The sequence below is a fragment of the Rhincodon typus genome, chromosome 30, assembly GCF_021869965.1.
Source record: "Rhincodon typus isolate 14 chromosome 30, sRhiTyp1.1, whole genome shotgun sequence".
In the NCBI taxonomy this organism is placed as follows: domain Eukaryota; kingdom Metazoa; phylum Chordata; class Chondrichthyes; order Orectolobiformes; family Rhincodontidae; genus Rhincodon; species Rhincodon typus.
Genome location: NC_063361.1, coordinates 31,348,772 through 31,369,191, shown reverse-complemented (window position 1 = coordinate 31,369,191; position 20,420 = coordinate 31,348,772). Strand labels below are relative to the sequence as shown.

At 42.5% G+C, this 20,420-nt stretch overlaps 1 protein-coding gene across 2 annotated transcripts in view; it reads right to left on the bottom strand.

Annotated features, from left to right (window-relative positions):
* Positions 1-20,420, bottom strand: part of LOC109935240 (plexin domain-containing protein 1-like) — a 268,940-nt gene that overhangs the window by 194,226 nt on the left and 54,294 nt on the right. For both annotated transcript variants that reach the window (XM_048614603.1, XM_048614604.1), the window contains exon 2: positions 7,917-8,107. In XM_048614603.1, the coding sequence (XP_048470560.1) occupies positions 7,917-8,107 (191 nt within the window). The remainder of the gene's footprint in view (positions 1-7,916; positions 8,108-20,420) is intronic.

Genomic DNA, 20,420 nt, shown 5'->3' with positions numbered 1-20,420 from the left:
ACACAGGCAAGTGGGACTATTTCCATTTGGGAAACTAGGTCAGCATGGACAAATTAGACCGAAGGGTTTGTTTCCTTGCTGTATGACCCTATGACACGATCCCACCGATGCTGAAAAGTGAGATTCCTTACAATGACATAAAAGTTCTAGCACCCATCTCTCAGATTTGAAATGGCCTCCAGGGCTTTCAATATTGTGGTCAGAAAGTGTAGACACACTATGAGCTAACTTTGAGACGTCTACCATATTGTGTAAAAGTCAAAAACAAACCGACTGTGCCCTGTCCACACCTGGAACTATTCACAGATCCCCAGGCTCAATGCATCATTTCTCCTGAAGTAGATTGCACTAGCTGAAAACCAGGTCTACAGTTCTTAAAAAAAAAATTATTCATATAATGTGTAAAAGCACATAGGTTTCAGTTCAAATTTGACATTACCTCGAGTACAAGTCTTTCCATACGGTGCATGGCACTCTAAGGATGTCTCACCATACCTACAACTGCAACAATGAACGTTTGCATTTCATGTGGTGCTGTTGTTCCAAGGGATTTTCCACAGATTCTAGTGCAAGCGTACACAATGGCAAGAGAACATCTCTGGTCTTTTCCCATTCATGGCCTAACAAGTGATCCTTAAATGGTTGGAAAGAAAATGATAAGATTTCAAAAATAATGACCAAGATGTGAAGCTAGGAAGGAAGAAATGACTCAGTGCTGAGGAAGGATCAATTAACCTGAAAAGTCAACTCTTGATTTCTCTCCGCAGATGCTGCCAGATCTGCTGAGCTTTTCCAGTGATTTCTGTTTTCGTTTCTGATTTACAGCATTTGCTGTTCTTTCTGTTTTTAGAAATGACTCCATGTTCGATTGGAGAACCTGACTTTCTAAACCTCTTGGACCTATTCTAGTGTAGTTAAGAACTTGGTAGACCGACAATACTCATCCATCACCCTTTTACAATTCACAGGCATCGGATTTCTTCTTGATTTACCTTGTCGTCTCTCCTATCTCTTTCAAGCTTTCAAACTCACGGGTAGCCTTTGACTCTTCATCTGTCCCAACAATAAAACACTCAATATGGCCTGGTGCAGTGTGACAGTGAAAATTATGGCCTGTGCACCACATCATCTTGACAATAAAATGACAACTGGCTTCTCCAAACAAGGCAATATTTGATAAATTATTTTCTTTCATGAAAACAGTATTCCCTCAAACCATTTCCTTGCTATTTTATTAGCTCTGAGCTGTTGAGACTTAAAAGCAGTGGCAGTTTTTTTTCACATTAAAAGGAACCACTGAACCCACAGCCAAGCGCAGGGGCTGAATGTGTATTAGGAAGCTCAGATGAACTTCTGTTATCTGTGCTTCAATTATCAATCTCCCCAATTACCTGACAGAGCTTATGCTGGATAAATTCCTTTCCAGAACACGAATCCTATCTGCTTCACCAATCTCTTCTATATCTGACGCAAATCAATCACACAGAGCAAGAAATGTTCACCTTAATTTATGCTTTTTGCTGTTATACTTGTCTTCATTCTCCTGTCAAAATAGTTAATGTACAACCAGGGTCAGATTCTTAATCACTCACCCAGGGGATTCCCTTCAAATTGTTGCTATGCGGAGGCAGTGGTGGTGGGAGGGGATTTGGTGGCAGATAAGAGAGAGTTGTTTCTACAAAATCTCCTAATCTGTGCTTTATGCATCTTTAGAGATTTGTGATTATGAGCCATAAATTTGCTAAGATCCCTGGCAACGCAAGATACAAACATCAGTGAAGCAGTGCGATCAACAGTTGATCAAGAGTCAATGTACCAGAGATTGGGAGAAACGTTTTATTGGCAGAATGCTACCTGATGGATAAACGTTTCAACAGTGATTTGGTGACCCAGGTAGCAGAATTACAGGCTAAAACAGGAACAGAAACAAAGTTGCTGGAAAAGCCCAGCAGGTCTGGCAGCATCTGTGAAGGAAAAAACAGAGTTAACATTTCGGTTCCGGTGACCCTTCCTCAGAAATACAGGCTGGCTGAGAAACAGACTGTATGGCCAGATGCTAGAGGGTAGGGAAAATATTCTAATTGATCATTCACAGCATTGACGCCTACCACTGTGCACCCCCTGCAGTAGGCAAAGAAAGAAGGAACAAAAAAAATTCAAAGGACCGTGGATGCTGGAAATCAGAAACAAAAACAGAAACTGATGGGAAAACTCAGCAGGTCTGGCAACATTTGTGGTCAGAAAGCAGAGTTTCAGGTCTAGTGACCCTTCTTCAGAACACAGGCCCTGTGTTCCAGAAGGCATGTTTGTTTACATTGCACCTTTCACAATTTTAGAATGCCCAAAACATTTTACATCCAGTATGCAATTAATGAAGGACAGTCACTATTGTAATGTAGGAAACACAGCAGCCAATCTGCACATTGTGAGATTCCACAATCAGCCTGGCAATCACGACAAAATAACCCACTTTGGTGATGCTGCTTGAGGGGAAATTGACCAAGACGTTGGACAGTATTCTTATACTTCTCCAAGACAGTTCCATGGGATTTTTATCTCCTCCTGAGAGGATCAATGGGGTCTTTGTTCAGCAACTCATCTAAAAAATGGCACCCCTGACATAGAAGGCCACTCTATCCGCCTAGACTTCACACTCAGGTCTGTTTAGTGACACTTGAACCCACAACTTTCTGGTTCAGAGACAAGAATGTGACTGATCATATTTAGATGCACTTGTGATGCTAAGGCATACATGGCTGTAGACCAAGTGCTGGAAAATGGGATTAGAATAGTTAGGTCATTATTTTTGACCGGTATAAACTAGATGGTCCGAAGGGTGTTTTTCTGTGCAGTGGCCATGACTATGACGAAGACACAGCTGAAACCTGCTATCCGAAGCAGCAGTAATACAGGAATCAAACACTAGGGTGCAAAGTATAAAATACACTCAACTGGCTCAGGCAAACCTTCTCACATTGTTCCCCAGTTCTGAACTTTTTATTTCTTTATTTCATTATTTTTCTAATTTATTACTTCGATTTGTACTGTTGAACATCTGTAATGTTGGACTTTTTATTTCTTTATTTTTCTATTTTTTTTCCTAAGAATTTGTGCTGAAGAACCTGCACCTAGGTACCTTTGTACCTAAGATGGTGCCATAAGTGGCCACTTGTAAACTGTTCACTGTAACTCAAGTGAGTACATGGGACAATAAAGACATTTTAATTCAATTCAATACTGTGCCATTTCCATCTTATCTTATTTGGTTGGATTACAGGAGGTGCTTATTTTGGGAAATTGGGATTTATAGTCTTTCATCTATCCATCAGCCTAGATTTCACACCCAGGTCTGTTTAGTGTCTCTTGAACTCACAACTTTCTGGTTCAGAGACAAGAATGTGAATGATGGTACTGGGATGCACTTGCGATGCCAGGGTATACATGGCTGTATGCCTGCAAGCAGGGAGAGGGAGTTTTGAGACAGAGTAGGAGTGCAACTACTTGCTAGGAGTACCACTTTATCCAACCACTCATGAGGAGCCTCCCTTGGGTCAAGTCAGCAGGCAGCACTCTTCCTTCCAAGTTAGAAGGTCATGTGTTCAAATCTCAGGAGTGGCACGAAGTTGGGTTGATACTCCAATGCAGTCCTGAGGCAGTGAATGTAGAGCTGGCAAAGCACAGCAGGTCAGACAACATCCGAGGAACAGGGAAATCAACATCTCAGGCCGAAACCCTTTGTCAGCAGTTCCATATGCCCTCCAAGGTAAAAGCAAAACATTCTGGCCCTTTGGCCAATATTTATCGCTAAACATCACCTAAGTAAGAAGATCATAACTGCACTGCTGTTAGAAGGTAGTAATTAGTTATAAAGACATCCTAAGGCAATGAAGATTCTATATAAATGCAAATTCTCTCTTTAATTCATGACAAGCTTTCCTGGAATTCCCAATTGGATGGGGAACAGGTAAATTGTAGAAACAATTACTGACTTCAGGGTATTTAGAAATCAGTACATCTGAATCCCAAAATTTATTTGGAAAACTCTTGACTCTGATGAAGGGTCTAGGCTCGAAACGTCAGCCTTCCTGCTCCTATGATGCTGCTTGGCCTGCTGTGTTCATACAGCTCTACACCTTGTTATCTCAGATTTTCCAGCATCTGCAGTTCCTACTATCGCTGACACTTCATTATGTTGCTTTTCCAGAACCCTGGTTATTTACTTTATTTCCGGGTGTTTTCTGAATAAGTCTGGCCAGAAACTGAATTTAACTAAAGGCTCACTGCAAGAAACTGTCAGCGTTTTAAAAAATGTTATATTCCATTTCACTGTCACACCAAGCCTGCACATTCTGGTGTATATCGCTTTAGACATTAAACCCCTCCCCACCCAGAGGGAGACTCTGATGTTTCTCCTGTTCTGGGTCCCTTCCTCCGGCAGACCCTCAAGTTTTAACCCTGGTCATCTTCTGTCAATCATCTTCACAATGTGCTTTGGATCATACAGAATATAAAGAGGCCATTGAGATCATTGGGTCTTCTAGAGTGTTCCAATCAGTCCTATCACCAACCACCCTTCACAACCCATTATTTCCCTTGATTATCACCAAGAATGATCCAATTTCCTTCAGGACATTCGTTTGAACCAACATCCACCTCAATATCAGAGAGGGCATGCATTCCAACTCCTAAGCATTCTTTGTGTAAAGGTTTTTCTTTAGGTTACCTCTGATTCTTTTGCCAATCAATGTATGTATGCCAGTTGATCATCGATCTTTCCCCAATGGAACAGCTTCTTTTTATTCTATCCAAAGCCTTCATAATTTTATATATTTCCATCAAGTCTCCTCCACCTTCTTGGCTTTCTGGAGAACAACCTCAGCATTTCCGTAATCTTTCATCCACGAGACTGTTCTAGTACATTGCTTCTGTCATCTCTACAAAACATTCACTTCCTTGTGGTTTCCAGAACTGGAAGCTGGAGACACAGTGGAGTTGAACATTTTTTTTATAACTCCAGCAAAAAGAATCCCTGCTTTTGTATTCAATGCCTCTGCTTATAAAGATCATCAAAATTGCTGGTTTTAATATGATACATCTTACGACCATTGCACTGTCAGACTGTTGCACACAATGTGGTCGTACATCATTTGCAAACAGCAACCTGTGTCTATTATTTTTCTGAAGGTTTTTTCTAAAATTTTCTGAAACATTACCTTTTGATTTTCAAGGGTTGCAATTCATTCTTACTAACTTATTTATCAGATGCTGCAGTCAACAAGCAACAATACCTCCTGCATTTTTGTTCACATAAGAGGTATTTGGACTCACAAACGAGCGGAATTAGAATAGATTTTTTTTGTTAAGCAAAAGGGATATGGACCATTGGAGATAGGCACACACCTGACATGATCTCATTGAATGGTAGAAGAGGCTTGAGGGGCTGAATGGTCTGCTCCTCAAAAGATTTGCTTGCAACAGTTGTCTTTGAGTTGGGCTAAGCATCATGCCGCTAATGGGGAAGCTTGACTCGTTTGACCCTGCCATCGAACACTATGCCCAGATAGAGAAGGAAGGTTTGGCGGTCATATTTGCAGTTAGGAAGTTCCACCAATACCTTTAAGGACGCAAATTTGTAATAATAACGAACCATAAAGCTCTGCTAGGTCTACTTCAAGAGAGCAAGGCAGTGTCACCCATAGCTTCAGGCCGAATTCAGCGGTGGGCTCTAATACTAAGTGCGTATAATTACAAGTTGGAACACCATCTGCGAGGCCAAGTAGCAAATGTGGACGCATTGAACCGCCTTGCATGACAGATACACCACCGATGGTATTGCCACTGGAAGATTCCATTCTGGTTTTAAATTTTTTGGACATGCTCCCAGTCACAGCTGACAATATCAGACTTTGGACGCAGAAAGATCTGATTCTGGCAAAACTGAAACAGCTAGTGGTGATGAGGGAAACTAAAGGGTCATCACAACCAGAAGTGAACCGTTTTTGGACCCGGAGAGACTAGATCACAGGAGAGGATGGCATATTATTACGGGGAGCAAGAGTGACTGCCCCGAGCAAAGGTCACTTCCAGGAACTCCACCAGGGTCATCCAGGGGTTTCCAAAATGAAGATGTTGGTGAGAGGTTATGTCTGGTGGCCAGGATTGGATGCAGACATAGCTGCATTGGTGGAGCAGTGCCCAGAGTGCCAACAAGGACAAAAATTATTGCCAGCAGCTCCCCCACATTCATTGGAATGGCCAGGTAAATGTTGGACTTGATTACATGTCGACTAAGCAGGTCCTTTCATGGGCTCAATGTTCTTAGTCATATTGGGTGTGCACTCAAAGTAGCTGGACGTGCACAGAGTTCATTCGTCAAACACGGGGATGATGATAGAAAAACTGCGCACATCTTTTGCAACACACAGACTCCCAGAGGTGTTGGTCACAGATAACGGGCCATCATCTACTAGCAGGGAATTTGAGTATTTCCTAAAGTCGAATAGGATTTGACATGTAAGGATACGTATCTCCATACCATCATCATCCAAAGATCTGGCAGAACGAGCAGTCCAAATTTTGAAGGCAGGCTCAGAGAAACAGCCTACAGCTTCACTCGATACCAAACTGTCCCTGCTCCTATTCGATTATAGGACCAGCCCTCATGCAGCTACAAGGATAGCTCCAGCAGAGTTGCTAATGGGGAGACTACTCCATACCAGGTTAAATCTGATCACCCCCGAGCTGGGTGGGTGCGGGGAGGGTGAAGTTGCATCAGGAACGCTAATACCAGACACAAGACTTCACTAAGCAAGAGAGACAGCTTGCTTCAGAGGACCAGGTTTGGTGTACGAACCACGGAAATGGCCTTACATGGGTAAGAGGCATGGTCTACGTCAGGTCAGATCCAGTGATGTATAAAGTTTTGGTAGGTGCGACAGTCCTGAACAAGCACATGGGCCACATAAAAGCTGCAAACTTGCAAACGGTGCGGGGAAAAATATATGCCCGTCTCCTCGACAGCCTGTCAGACTGTTCTGGAACCCATGGGCTCTCCTTCTCCATCAAGCATTGAAGAGACCTCAGAATCTGAGATGGACATGGCAAATGTTGCCCCCTCGATGCCTCTGCCCCTGAAGCAGAGAATAAATTTCTTCTGAGACACAATGGGTGCAAGAAGCAAACTATTGTGCATTACACACTGCCCGTATCAGAGGCTGAGATGGAGGAACCTGACGTGGTGCTGAAACGCCCCAGGAGGAGCTACAAAAAAAAAATTGGCCTATGTCCTTGGACTCAAATAGGGGAGGGCTGCAGTGATTGTAATGAGGTCAGCCAGAATATGAGTTCCCTGATTGGGGCTGTTAATCTGGTCCAATCAGGGAGCCCTGGCTGACAGATATGGACAGATGTATCAGAAGTTCTATTCACTCAGAGAGCTGGCTCTGAGGAGGTTGGATCAGCGTTAAGGACTCTCCATGTGCAAATAAAGGGTGACTTGGTGATAGGATACAGGCGTCTGTGGTGTTATTTCAGTATCCTGAAATATAATTTCTTCATCTTGTTGACCATGCTGTGGAGCTTCCTCCTTAAGCGCTCTATCTCTTGCCTCTCTATCTTCCTTGACATGTTACTTAAAACCTACCTGTCAGATCACACAAGGGAGCAACATCACCTGCAAGTTCATGGGCCATCCCTCAGTGTTCTCTTTTCGAGATAAAAAGACTCAGTCTGTTCAATCTTTCCTGATGAATATGACTTCTTAATTCTGGTATTGTTTAACAGATCTTTTTTGCACCTTTTCTGGTATATACAAAATAAACTACAGATGTGTGCAGTACTCACGTGCAATCTAACCAAGATTTATATAATATTGATCCCAGTCAATTTCAGATGATGTTACAAAGAAAACGACTGACCACAATTTGGGTTCCATTGTCGGGCAGGGTGTCGATGGCGAGACTGGCCCCTTCTAAATCTAGGCTCAAGCGGTCTCCTTCAGTCTCCAACGTTTTTATGGAGTCGATATTGACAGGAGAACTTCGTCTCCAGCGCTGGCCTTTCGGGTTCACGCCGACTGTGCTTCCAATCGGTAGTTGGTAAGTGAAATCTATTAAATTGTACAAAACACAAATGAGTGGAGCAATAATCACTGCAAGATTTCCAGTCTTCTGCAGAAAATAAACACAGGTATAATGTTAATAAACCAATATGGGGAGGTTTTCCACTGAGACCCATCAACAAAAACAATATGGAAGACATTAATGCTAATCCTAGAAATAATAAGAACTGCAGATGCTGGAGTCAGAGATAACACAGCGTGGAGCTAGAAGAACACAACAGGCCAGGCAGCATCAGGAGAGCAGGAAAGCTTCTTCGAAGGGTCCCAACCCGAAACGTCAGCTTTCCTGCTCCTCTGATGCTGCCTGGCCAGCTGTGTTCCTCCAGCTCCACACTGTGTTAATGCTAAACCTAGTTAGTTTTAGTGATAAAAATGGGAGTTGGTTAGTTCAGTGAGCTGGATGGCCAGTTTGCAAGGCAGAGTGACAGCAACAGCACAGGTTCAATTCCCACATCAGCTGAGGTTATCTGCTCAACCTTTCCCCTCACCTAAGGTGTGGAAACCCTCAGGTTAAACCGCCACCATTTCTCTCTTTCTAATGAGACAGCTGCCCAATGGTCTGGTAGGACAATGATGACTTTACCTTTCTTACTGATCTAATCTTTAGAAGTTGTGCTGATGGCTGGATTTTGCTTTATTTATTTAACTGTTGAGATTTCTTGTTTTATTTGTACTTTTGTTGAATTCTGCGCTGTATGAGAGAGGGTGCTAGTGCTAAGATCAGAACACACTTTAACACGAGCATCCAGAAAATTAAGCCGTTAGAAATTTCAGAATCCATAGAAGCAGAACAAGATGGCACAATTTTAAAATTAAAATAAAGAGTGAAATCAGGAAGCACACAAAGGGTAGAGGAAATCTGGAAAGCTGTCCCCAAAATGTTATCGACAATGAGTCAATTGATAGTTTGACAACGGAGATGGGACAGATTTATGTTAGTTCTGAGTACCAAATGATTAAAGCAGGTGAGAGGACTTAAGCCACAGATCAGGAACAATCTTTGAATTACAGCACAGGCTAGAGGGGCTGAATGCCCTACTGGCATTGCAATGTAGAGAGATCATTGTTGTTTCTGTTTTGCTTTTGTTGACATCAGATACATTTTGTTTGTAATGAAGGAAGTGGCAATGAGATGTGATTATGTTTGGATAATGTGGGTTTTTTCAAATGGTGATTCAGAGACAAGCCAAAGTCTCTCCCATGCTGTCTTCAAAATAGTGCCATGGGTGTAAGGCTTTGAAAGCATTAATATTGAGGAGTGGCTTAAACACCACTCCCTATAATGATGATTAATGATTGGAACGAGGTCAGTCAGGTAGATCTCACTGAGTAGGAGTTCCCTGATTGGGGCTGTTAACCTGGGCCAATCAGCAGAAGTAGCTGACAGATACAAAGAGAAGTCAGGCTGGCTCTGAGTTGGCTGATCAGAGGCCATGTGCTGTGCATGCGTAAACAAAGGGTGACTTGCTGACGGAATACCAGCCTCTGTGGAATTATTTTAGATGATAAACGGGTGTGGTGGGGGAACAGTTGAGGGTGTCAAAGGAGTGAGAACCACTGGCCGGGCCCTCCCCACAGTCTCCGTAACAATTTCATGGCAATATCACTGTAATTTGCACCTGTACGCTAACATGCCATGAACTGCATCTTGTTCAAAACTTCCCATTAGTCTAGCAATTGCTTTTCCTGCGTCATGCCAGACTGTGTGTGAGGCATCTAGATTCTTACCCTAAAAGAGGTTCGAGACAGCAAACCTATCCTACAGTGTGCAGATGCCTCGTACAACACAATGGTCTGCAGTGAACTTTCCAACAACAGGGGTTTTCTTTTATTAACATTCACCCGGCATCAGATCACATTCCATTGATGGCACTTGGCACATCCGGCAGCGAAATGTTCCCTCAGGGCTACACTGAAGTGAGAGCCTTGATTTCTGTGCTCATGGCCTCGAGTGAGTCTTGCACCTGAAACCGAGCTCAGAACCGAGTGCACTACCAACTCAGCTACGGTTGACACTTGAGACTTCTCATTCCCTAAAACACATTCCCTCAGCAGTTATCTGCAGTCATGTTTCGGTGACTGAAAGAATCTTTCCTCACATCAAGCCTTCACGCAGTGGCTAGCCAGGGAAACAACAGCTGTTTCTGTACATTGCTGATTTCCTCCTTTCAGTTTCTATTTCCAGCAGGTACAATGGATATTGAGAATAAAACATATTTTACAGGTAAGGAAAATGCAGTTGGTTAATAATTAAAAATGAAACTTTAATTAAAATCGATAATTCATCAATTATTTTAAGTTGGAAACAATATGCACAAGAATAAGTCTCGCAAAAGCCTTGAGGCTGTCCTGACATTCAATTAAATTGTGGCCTGTCTCTACCGTAAATCCCACTATGCACGCTAGTTCCATAATCATTAATACCTTTGCTGAACAAACATCTATAAAAGTCAATTTTAAAATGTATAATTTCCCCATTAGAAACTTTGTGGTGATCGGTGGGGGGGCTGGGAATGAAAATTCTAACTTCCCGCTACCCCCTTGTGAAGTGGTTCAGGAATCTTCCCTGACTGATGTTCAAAGACTTTTAAATGTGAATGGATTTGTTGGATTTCTGTTCGAAGGGGAACTTGCCAGAATTGGCCTATCAGCTGCAGCAGGAAAGAAAATCAGCTGAGGAAACTTTTGGCTCCTCTGAGACAAATGAGAAGGCTTATTTAAATCAAACCATACAATTCCTGACAATAAGTGTTTAATTGTTATCCTGCAGTTGAGTTCACACAAATGTGACTCGGGAAGGATGACCCTCAACCTACATTTCTACCTGTTATAGCAACCTCGGTCGTCAGGGATACAACTGTGTTGCTATGACCACGCTGATAGCAATGCACCATTTGTCCATCCTTACTAGAACTTAACTGTCCACAACAGACCAAGTGGCCTGGGTTCAAGTCCCACCTGCTCCAGAGATGTGTAACACTATTTCTGGAAAATATCGAGCTCTGGTATCTTAGTGATGGCTCTTGTGGTGCAGTGTTAGTGTCTCTACCTCTGAGCTAGGTGGCCTGGGTTCAAGTCTTACTTGCTCCAGAGGTCCCTGATAAAGGTCTTAGAATCATACAACATGGAAACAGGCCCTTCGGCCCAACTCATCCATGCTGACCAGGTTTCCTAAGCTGAACGAGACCCGATTGGCCCATATCCCTCAAAACCTTTCCTAAATATGTACCTATCCAAGCATCTTATAAATGTCGTCTTTGTATCAGCCTCTACCACTTCCCCTGACAGTTTGCTCCATACACGCACCATCCTCTGTGTGAAAAAGTTGCCCCTCTTTTAAATCTTTCCCCTCTCACCTTAAACCTATGCCATTTAGTTTTGGACTCCCCTGCCTCATGGAAAAGACTTTATTCACCCTATCCATGCCCCTGATGATTATATAAACCTCTGTAAGGTTGCTCCTCAGTCTCCTACGCTCCAGGGAAAAAAAAAGCCCCAGTCCCTCCATATAACTCAAACCCTCCAGCCTCGGTAACACCCTTGTAAATCTTTTCTGTACCCTTTCCAGTTTAAAAACATCTTTCCTACAGCAGGGTGCCCAGAACTGTTGCAGACGGTGGTCTTGGATTGGAAAGTATCTAAACTCCACAATCGGGTTCTTTTGTCTCCATGTCTGTGTTCAAGTCCCACTTGTTCCAGGTGACACAGCATATCCCAACAGTTTGTTTAAAAATATCTAAACGCCACAGTCGCTTCCAGTGCAATATCATGGGACTGCTATAAATGGCACGAATGAGGATGGAGCTGCCCTATTAGCTCCTTACATGGTAAAAACTCAAATTTTGTGAAATGCCTTGTGGTGTTTTGCTACATTAAAGGAGCTATAGAAATACAAATTGTTCTTTTCAATGGAAACATAAGTTTTGGTGTAGGTCTTGGCCTTGTAGTATTATCCATTAGTCCATAGAGCCAGGTAATGTTTCAGGACCTGGGTTTGAATCCCACCATGGGACTAGGTAAAATGTGGATTCAATAATAATCTGGAAATAAGAGTCTAATGATGACCATGAAACCATTGCCGATTGTCAGGGAAAAATACCTACCAGTTTCACTAATGTAGTTTAGGGAAGGAAGTTGGCCAACCTTACCTGGTCTGGCCATCAAGTGACTTCAGACCTACAGCAATGTGGTTGACTCTTACCTACCTTCTGGGCAATTAAAGATGGGCAATAAATGCTGCCTAACTAGTGATGCCCTCATCCCATGGATATAAAAAAGCTGACAGGTTTATTCTGAAGACTGAGACAATAGAGGAGATAAATGTCTGATGTCATGTCTGGCAAAACAACTCCATATTTGGGCAAAATTACATAGTGAGGAATGTGAGAGAGTGAGGATGATATTTGTTCCTTTAATGAATCAACCATCAGTTGCCAAAATAATGTGGACTATTAGGCAAGACAGGAGTATAGTGATTGTAACAAGGTCAGCCAGGTGGACCTCATAGAATATGAGTTCCCTGATTGAGGCGTTAATCTGGTTCAATCAGGGAGCCCTGGCTGACATATAAAACCCGTGAGAGTCAGAGATACTGGCTCTCTGATAACTGGCTCTGAATGAGGCAATACTAAAGTCAAGGACTCTTCATGTATAAATAAAGGGTGACTTGGTGATGGGAAACTGGCCTCTGTGGAGTTATTACAAGGTAGTGTAATCAACGTTAATTAGAAAAATAGGATGGTACACCAGGAGGCTATTAGGTCCATCATGCTTATGCAGGTTGTAAAGACTATCCAACAGTGAATAGGACCCACCCATTTTACTCTCAAATTTGATGAATTAAAGTATTTGTTTAAAGAAGGCAACGTAAAGACAACAGAGCCAACAGGAATATAGAACCATGAAATAATACAGCACAGAATGAGGCCATGTGGGCCAACATGCTTGTACTGGCCCTTGAAAGAGCCAATCATTTAGCCCTGCTGTACTGCACTTTCCCCTTCGCCTAGCAAATTTTTCCCCTTCCTGAATTTATTGAATTCTATTTTGAAAGTTCCTGTTGAATTGGCGCCCTAGACCCTTTCAGGCAGCACATTCCAGATCATGACAGGCCACTTCTTCATCTTTCAAACATTTCTCATGCTCAAAGACCATTTCTGCTATCCATCCCAGTTGTTTTATTCATATTCTTCATGGGATGAGGGTGTCGCTGACCAGGCAGCATTTGTTGTCCATCCCTAATTGCCCAGAGGGCAGTTAAGAGTCAACCACATTGCAGTGGGTCTGGAGTCACATGTAGTCCAGACCAGGTAAGGATGGCAGTTACCTTCCCTAAAGGGCATTAGTGAATCAGATGGGCTTTTCTGCCAATTGACAATGGATTCATGGTCATCATTAGACTCTTGATTCCATATATTTATTAAATTCAAATTCTACCATCTGATGGGTAGAATTTGAACCCAGGTCCCGGGTCCCTGGATTAACAGTCCAGTGATAATACCACCAAACCATCACTGACTCAGTCAACAATCTTAAATGCTGCAGTCCTTGTGACAAGGTTTATCTGAGGTAGTGAAATCCAACACATTGTTTCATCAATGATACCTTCCAAGGTATGTGACTTGGTGGGGGGGAGTTTGGAAATGATAGTGATGCCACAGCATCGGTTCTCCTTTGTTTCTTGGTGGTCAAGGGAGATGCTGATGAATTCATCTTGACGGGTTTACATGCAATTTAAACCTACTATTGTCGACAACTGCAAGCTGCTTTCTGAATGTTTTGGGAAAAAGTGTCTAAAAGTTTTCAATTTGCCTATAGCATGTGCAAAATTATCTGACAAAGATTCGGTGAATCCTAGAGCCAATCAATTATTTTTTCAGAATAAAATAAAAGCAGCAAAGCAGAAAACAACTTTTCCTCCCAATATCCCCCCAACCCTACCCCTCACCACCTGTAAAGAGCTCCCCCACATGAGTCCATTACCTGCCTGGTGTGAAGCATGTGTTTTTTCATTCATTCAGGAGAAGTGGGCATCGTTGGCTGAGCCAGCCTTTATTACCTCCCTCTAGATGCCCTTGAGAAGGTGGTAGTGAGCTGTTTTCTTGAACCACTGTAGTCCATTTGGTGTAGGTAGACCCACAATGCTTTTGGAGAGGGTGTTCCAGGATGTCAGGGATTCCTAGTCACGGAGCCCGAGACCTTTCACTCATTGACCCATCCCTAACGTGGGGTGTGTCACCCAAAGAAAGCATATCTCAGGAAATAGTGCACTGCGCTGCCAACATTGTTAAATCTATTCAGTTCAAGGCAAGCTGCCTGCTCAGTTTATATCTCATTGTTACTCTCAAGGGGCTTCCCTTGTTTTAGATGGACAACACTCTATTCCTTCTGTTGAAAAGTTTTGTGTTTCAGAACTTTTTCAGAAACCTCAGCACAGTCCAATCTAACATTCCAGTGCTGAGGGACTGCTGCACTTTTAGGAGTACCATCTTTCTGATGAGATATTGCACCAAAGCCCCATGAGCCCTCTTGAGGTAGACTGAAAAGATTCAGTGGCATTATTTCCAAAAGCAAGGGACTTCTCCCTGTATCCTGGACAATATTTAGTTCTAAAGCACCATCACTAAAACAGATGATCTGGTTATTCTCTCATTGCTACATGTGGAAGCTTGCTGGGCACAAATTTGATGTCACAGTTCCTACATTACAACAGTGGCCATTATTCACAGTTAATTAATTGGCTATAAGGTGCTTGCGGGTCTTCTCGGTTCTTTTTTATTTTATGCTCACGATGTGCTTTAAAGGCAGAAAGAGAAATCTTAGCACAAAAACTGAGAAGTTTCATCCAGTATTTGCTGAAACTTCTTAGATGAAGAAACAGCTTGCCTTTATACCCAGTCCTGCCTGATGGGTAGTGAGAGAGTGTGTTGGTGCTAGATGCCAGTCTAATGGTCAATTAACTCACTGGCAATCTCTGCATAGGCTGAAATATCTGTGGAACTGGTCTCCCTCAAATATTTACACCTTTCACGGGGACGGAGAGAAATGGAGAGACTAGGACAAAAAGGACAATCCGGGAGAATGGCAGTTCCTTGTCATCTGTGATACACATTTCTCCTACTCCAGATAACAGTGGTCAATATTCTCTCACATGGGAGAGTCATGGAGAATTTTACGCCTGTTGCTTGTGAAGGTGTATCAATCAAAGGCTCAAAACTCAATTAAAACCAGTTCTAAAAAAATGTTTGAAAAGGAAAGGCCAAAAGGCAAAGAATTGTTTGACATATTTGCGCATTCAGCAAATGAAACCTTGTTTTCCATGAAGATATAATTTCTGACCCGCTTACAGCAAACACTGTGGGCTGACAAATGATATTTAATTAACTCATAATTAATGACAATCGTAGGGTTTTTGTGAAGATGAAATTGGCATGTAAGAGTCAGTAATGCAGTGATGGATAGTTCCGACTGCATTCAGGCACACAGGCCAATCAATCATGATGGAATCCTAGAGTGCAAACAGCTACCTGACTAGATTTCAGAGAGTGCATCATTTTTCATCCCGTCAAACTCAATCAAGCATCCGATCAGAATTGCACCTTTTATAATTCATTAACCGTTTGGACTGCTTTGCAACTGCTGACTCCCATTAAAAACAAGTGCTCGAGGTCTTCCTGGTGACTCAGTTAGCGAGATGACTGATTAACCTGAAACTGGCTCACTCTCTAGTGAGATCCCAGTGGCAGAACTGATCCCTGGGCTGGGCCAAAGCCAAGTGATGGGCCAGGGAGGGGGGAGAGTGAAGAATGCTCTTGATCATTACTCACTATCTCATACGAATGAAGAACAAGAGTAGGCGACTCGGCCCTTTGAGACTGCCCTGCCATTCAATAAAATCATGGCTGATCTGATTTTATCATCGACTCTCCATTCCTGCATATCCCTGATAATCTTTCATCTCCTTGGTAATCTCCTGTTAGCGAGTACAGAAGGATGGACATCAGATAAGGAAACCATTAAATGATTCCTCCCATGACCAAATGACATTTGAGGTCTAAGCTCATTGTGGACTTGTTGGGCCGAAGGGCCTGTTTCCACACTGTAGGGATTCTATGAGCTATGATCTTATACATGAAGCACACCCATTCAAGGAAGACAATGAGAGAGGTCTTTCATGTGTCAGTGCAGGAGAATAGAAACACTAAAAGAATAATATTTGTGCATGAGATAGTAGGAACTGCCAATGCTGGAGAATCTGAGATAACAAGGTGTAGAGCTGGATTTGTGCATGATGTGGAGATGCCAGTGTCGGACTGGGGTGGACAAAGTCAGAAGTCCCATGACTACAGGTTATAGTCCAGCAGGTTTATTTAAAATCACAAGCTTTCGAAGTGCTGCTCCTTTGTCAGATTTTAAATAAACCCTTTGGACTATAACCCGATGTCATGTGACTTCTGACTCGGTATTTGTGTAATTTAACTTCACAAGTTTTATTGGTTAATTTAAAATGGCCTAAAAATTGTCCTTAGCTTGCTCAGAGCTAGAAAGGTCAGACACAAAAAGTGACAGTGACATCATAGGGTCAATTAGCATATCAAATCTGAGATTCACTTTCCCGCTATTTCATTGCATAGAGTGGATAGTTTCCATTGATAGGGCAGTGTGTATCCAGAGTACTCGGAATGGAGTTGAATTAGTGACACAGATCTGATGGGTGGTGAACATGTTTTGCACAGCCAGCTGCTGAGATGTGGGAATGCACGGCCTGAGAGACTGATGGGAGAAAATTCAACTGTAACATTCAAAAGAGAATTGGATAGATCGCTGAAAAGGTAAAAAAGGAGGGAGGACTCTGGGGAATCAGCCAGCAGTGAGACTCATTAATCGAAAGAGATGACCCAGGCACAATGCGGCAAACTGTGGGCTGTGTCCTGCACTGATAGATTCTTTTTGTTTATTCTTGTATGGAAGATGGGCATCACTGGCAAGGCTAGGATATTGTTGCCCATCCTCAGTTTTCCTTCCATGCATTGGCTCTCTAGGCCATTTCAGAGTTAGTTACATCACTGTGAGTCTGGAGTCATATGTAGGTAAGGACAGCAGGTTCTTCATGACTAGATGGGTTTTTAGGACAATCAACAGTGGTCACCATTAGATTAACTTTTAATTCCAGATTTCATTAATTCAAATCTCACCAGCTGACATGGTGGGATTTGAAACCATAGCCTCAGAACTTTAGCCTGGGTTTTTCGATTGCTAGTTACATTACCACTACACCACTGCTTCTATGTCTAAACCCTTATTTTAATGGCAAATTATATCCATACACTGAAGTATGCTAACCCATACTTGGCAATGATTAAAGTTATAAGTGTATCTTCTAAGCCCCAGTCCTCTTAAGAAAACCATTGCCTAGCCATGAAAACAAGGGAGCTTTGTCGCAAAACCTAGCATGTAACATCTTGCTCTACATAGCAGTACAAATCAAAAGACACTGTCCCTTCCTCTGCTGCAGGGTGCTACCTACCACAGCACATGTCCAAGAACAGCACAATTGTTTACTACCCTATGCAGGGTTCATTCTTTGTACATATATTGTTGGAGTAGGGAAAGAAGGGGAAAATAGGGCAATCCTTTTACCAGTCTATCAGCTGGGATGAAGGATTAAATCCAATGCATTATTCTTTCCATCAGATACTGAGCCAGTAATTGCAGATTTCTAGAACACAATGTTTATTTGTTGCATTTCCAATCCCAGCTGAGATCTTCCCCCAGCTTTAGTCAAATGACTTGTTTTGAGTTGATGAGGGGTGCCTCGTTTTGCCAGCACATACAAGAATAGCTATCTGTACAGGAAGACTGTTACTCCCAAAGGCTGTGAGTTAACCCTTGATTGGCAGTTCTGTCTGAATTACCTCATTTCCAGATAGTGGAAGGCATGTTCTTTGCAAAGCTGCAGAATCTGAATTTGGATTGGGAGTTGGGGCAGCTCATATTCTATCACCATTCACTCTTTGTAATTACCATTGTGTTTCAGCAGACATAACCCATGAGTCCCTGATCTCTCATCCTTTCTTCACATAATCCCTCCCCAGTATCAGTCCCATCACTCTTCAATTAATAGTGATATCAAATAGGATTCAACTTTTATTCACTTGCTCAGTCGTACATTTCCTCATGGTAGAAGTCAAAGTCCTTTCAGTTATGTGTCTTTAGCATATATTAGGGACAATATTCTTGCCTCTGAATCAAAAGATTGTGAATTTATGATCCCCTGCAGAATATAAAATCTACTTTTAAAATTTATTAATTTATGTAATGTGTACATCGCTGATTAGTCCAGCACTTATAGCCCTTTCCAAATTGGCCTTAAGAAGATGAGTCACCTTCTTCAACAGTCCTTTGGTTGTAAGGGCACCCACATTTTTGTCAAGAAAGGAGTTCCAGGTGACAATGAGGAAACAGTGATATATTTCCAAGTCAGGATAGAGAACTTGCAAGTGGTGACGTTTCTGTGTATCTACTGCCCTAGTCTTTCTATGTGGTACAGGTTGTGGGTTTGGAAGGTGCTGTTAGAAGAGCATTTGTGAGATACTGCAGTGCATCTTGTAGTTTTTTTAATTCGTTTGTGGGATGTGGGCGTCGTTGGCTGGCCAGCATTTCTTGCCCATCCCTAGTTGCCCTTGAGAAGGTGGTGATGAGCTGCCTTTTTGAACCGCTGCAATCCTCCTGCTGTGGGTTGACCCACAATGCTATTAGGGAGGGAATTCCAGGATTTTTGACCCAGCGACTGTGAAGGAATAGTGATATATTTCCAAGTCAGGATGGTGAGTGAGTTGGAGGGGAACTTGGAGGTGGTGGTGTTCCCATATATCTGCTGCCCTTGTCCTTCTAGATGGAAGTGGTCGTGGGTTTGGAAGGTGCTGTCTGAGGATCTTTGGTGAATTTCTGCAGTGCATCTTGTAGACAGTACACACTGCTGCTACTGAGCATCAGTGATGGAGGGAGTGGATGCTTGTGGATGTAGTGCCAATCAAGCGGGCTGCTTTGTCCTGGATGGTGGCAAGCTTCTTGAGTGTTGTTGGGGCTTCACTCATCCAGGCAAGTAGGGAGTACACACTGTCACAGTATGTGGTAGAGATGAAGGGGGTGAATGTTGAAGATGATGGATGGACACCAATAAAAGAAGGCTGTTTTATTTCTTGAGTGTTGTTGGAGCTGCAGTCATTCAGGCATGTTTAGAGTGTTCTTCATACTCTTGGCTTGTACCTTGTAGATGGTGGATAGAACATTAGTTACTCCCCACAGGATTCCTAGCCTCTGACCTGCTTTTGTAGCCACAGTATTTATATGGCTGTTCAGTTCAGCTGAATGGTAACCCCACTCCCAAAATGTAAACAGTGGAGGATTCAGTGATGCTAATGCCAATGAATATCAAGAGGCGATGGTTGAATTCTCTCTTGTTAGGGTTGGTCATTTTCTGGCACTTGCGTGGCGCAAATATTATTTGTAATTTATCAGGCCAAGCCCAGAATAATAATCCACCGCAATGCTGAGGCAGTGTTTCACTTTAGCTTTTTGAATGAGATGTTAAAGCAAGGTGTTCTGAAGGCAGGTCACTCGACCTGAAACGCTAACTCTGATTTCTGTCCATAGATGCTGCCAGACCTGTTGAGCTTTCCCAGCAATTTATGTTACGGTTTCCGTTAAAGCAAGGGACTGACTTCAACAGACATTAAAGATCCCACAGCACAATTCTGCAGAAGAATAGAGGAGTTCACACTGATGCACTGGCCAAGATTAAGCTCTATGCAACACTAAAAGCAATCAGTTCTGAGGAATAGTCATATTGGCCTTGAAATGTTAGCTTTGTTTATCTCTCCACTGATGCCGCTAGACTTGCTGTGCTTCTCCTGTATTCTCTGCAATGTTTCATATTTCGAGCATCCACAGTATTTTGCTTTTACTAAAAAAAAATCATATGGACATTGCTGCTTGTGGGAACTTTCTGTGCACAAATTGGTTGCTATGTTTTCTGCATTATATCAAGGACTACACTTCACAAGCAATTTACTGACTAAAAAACATTGTTGGAACAACCTCTCCCAAACGAAGAAATTATTTGGCAAAATATAAAAACTGAAACTTCTCATCTTTTGCAATTTAAAATCTCGTAAAATCTAAAGCAATGGCTACCCATTGTTTCAGAGACAGTAGGAACTGCAGATGCTGGAGAATCTGAGATAACAAGGTGTAGAGCTGGATGAACACAGCAGGCCAAGCAGCATCATAGGAGCAGGAA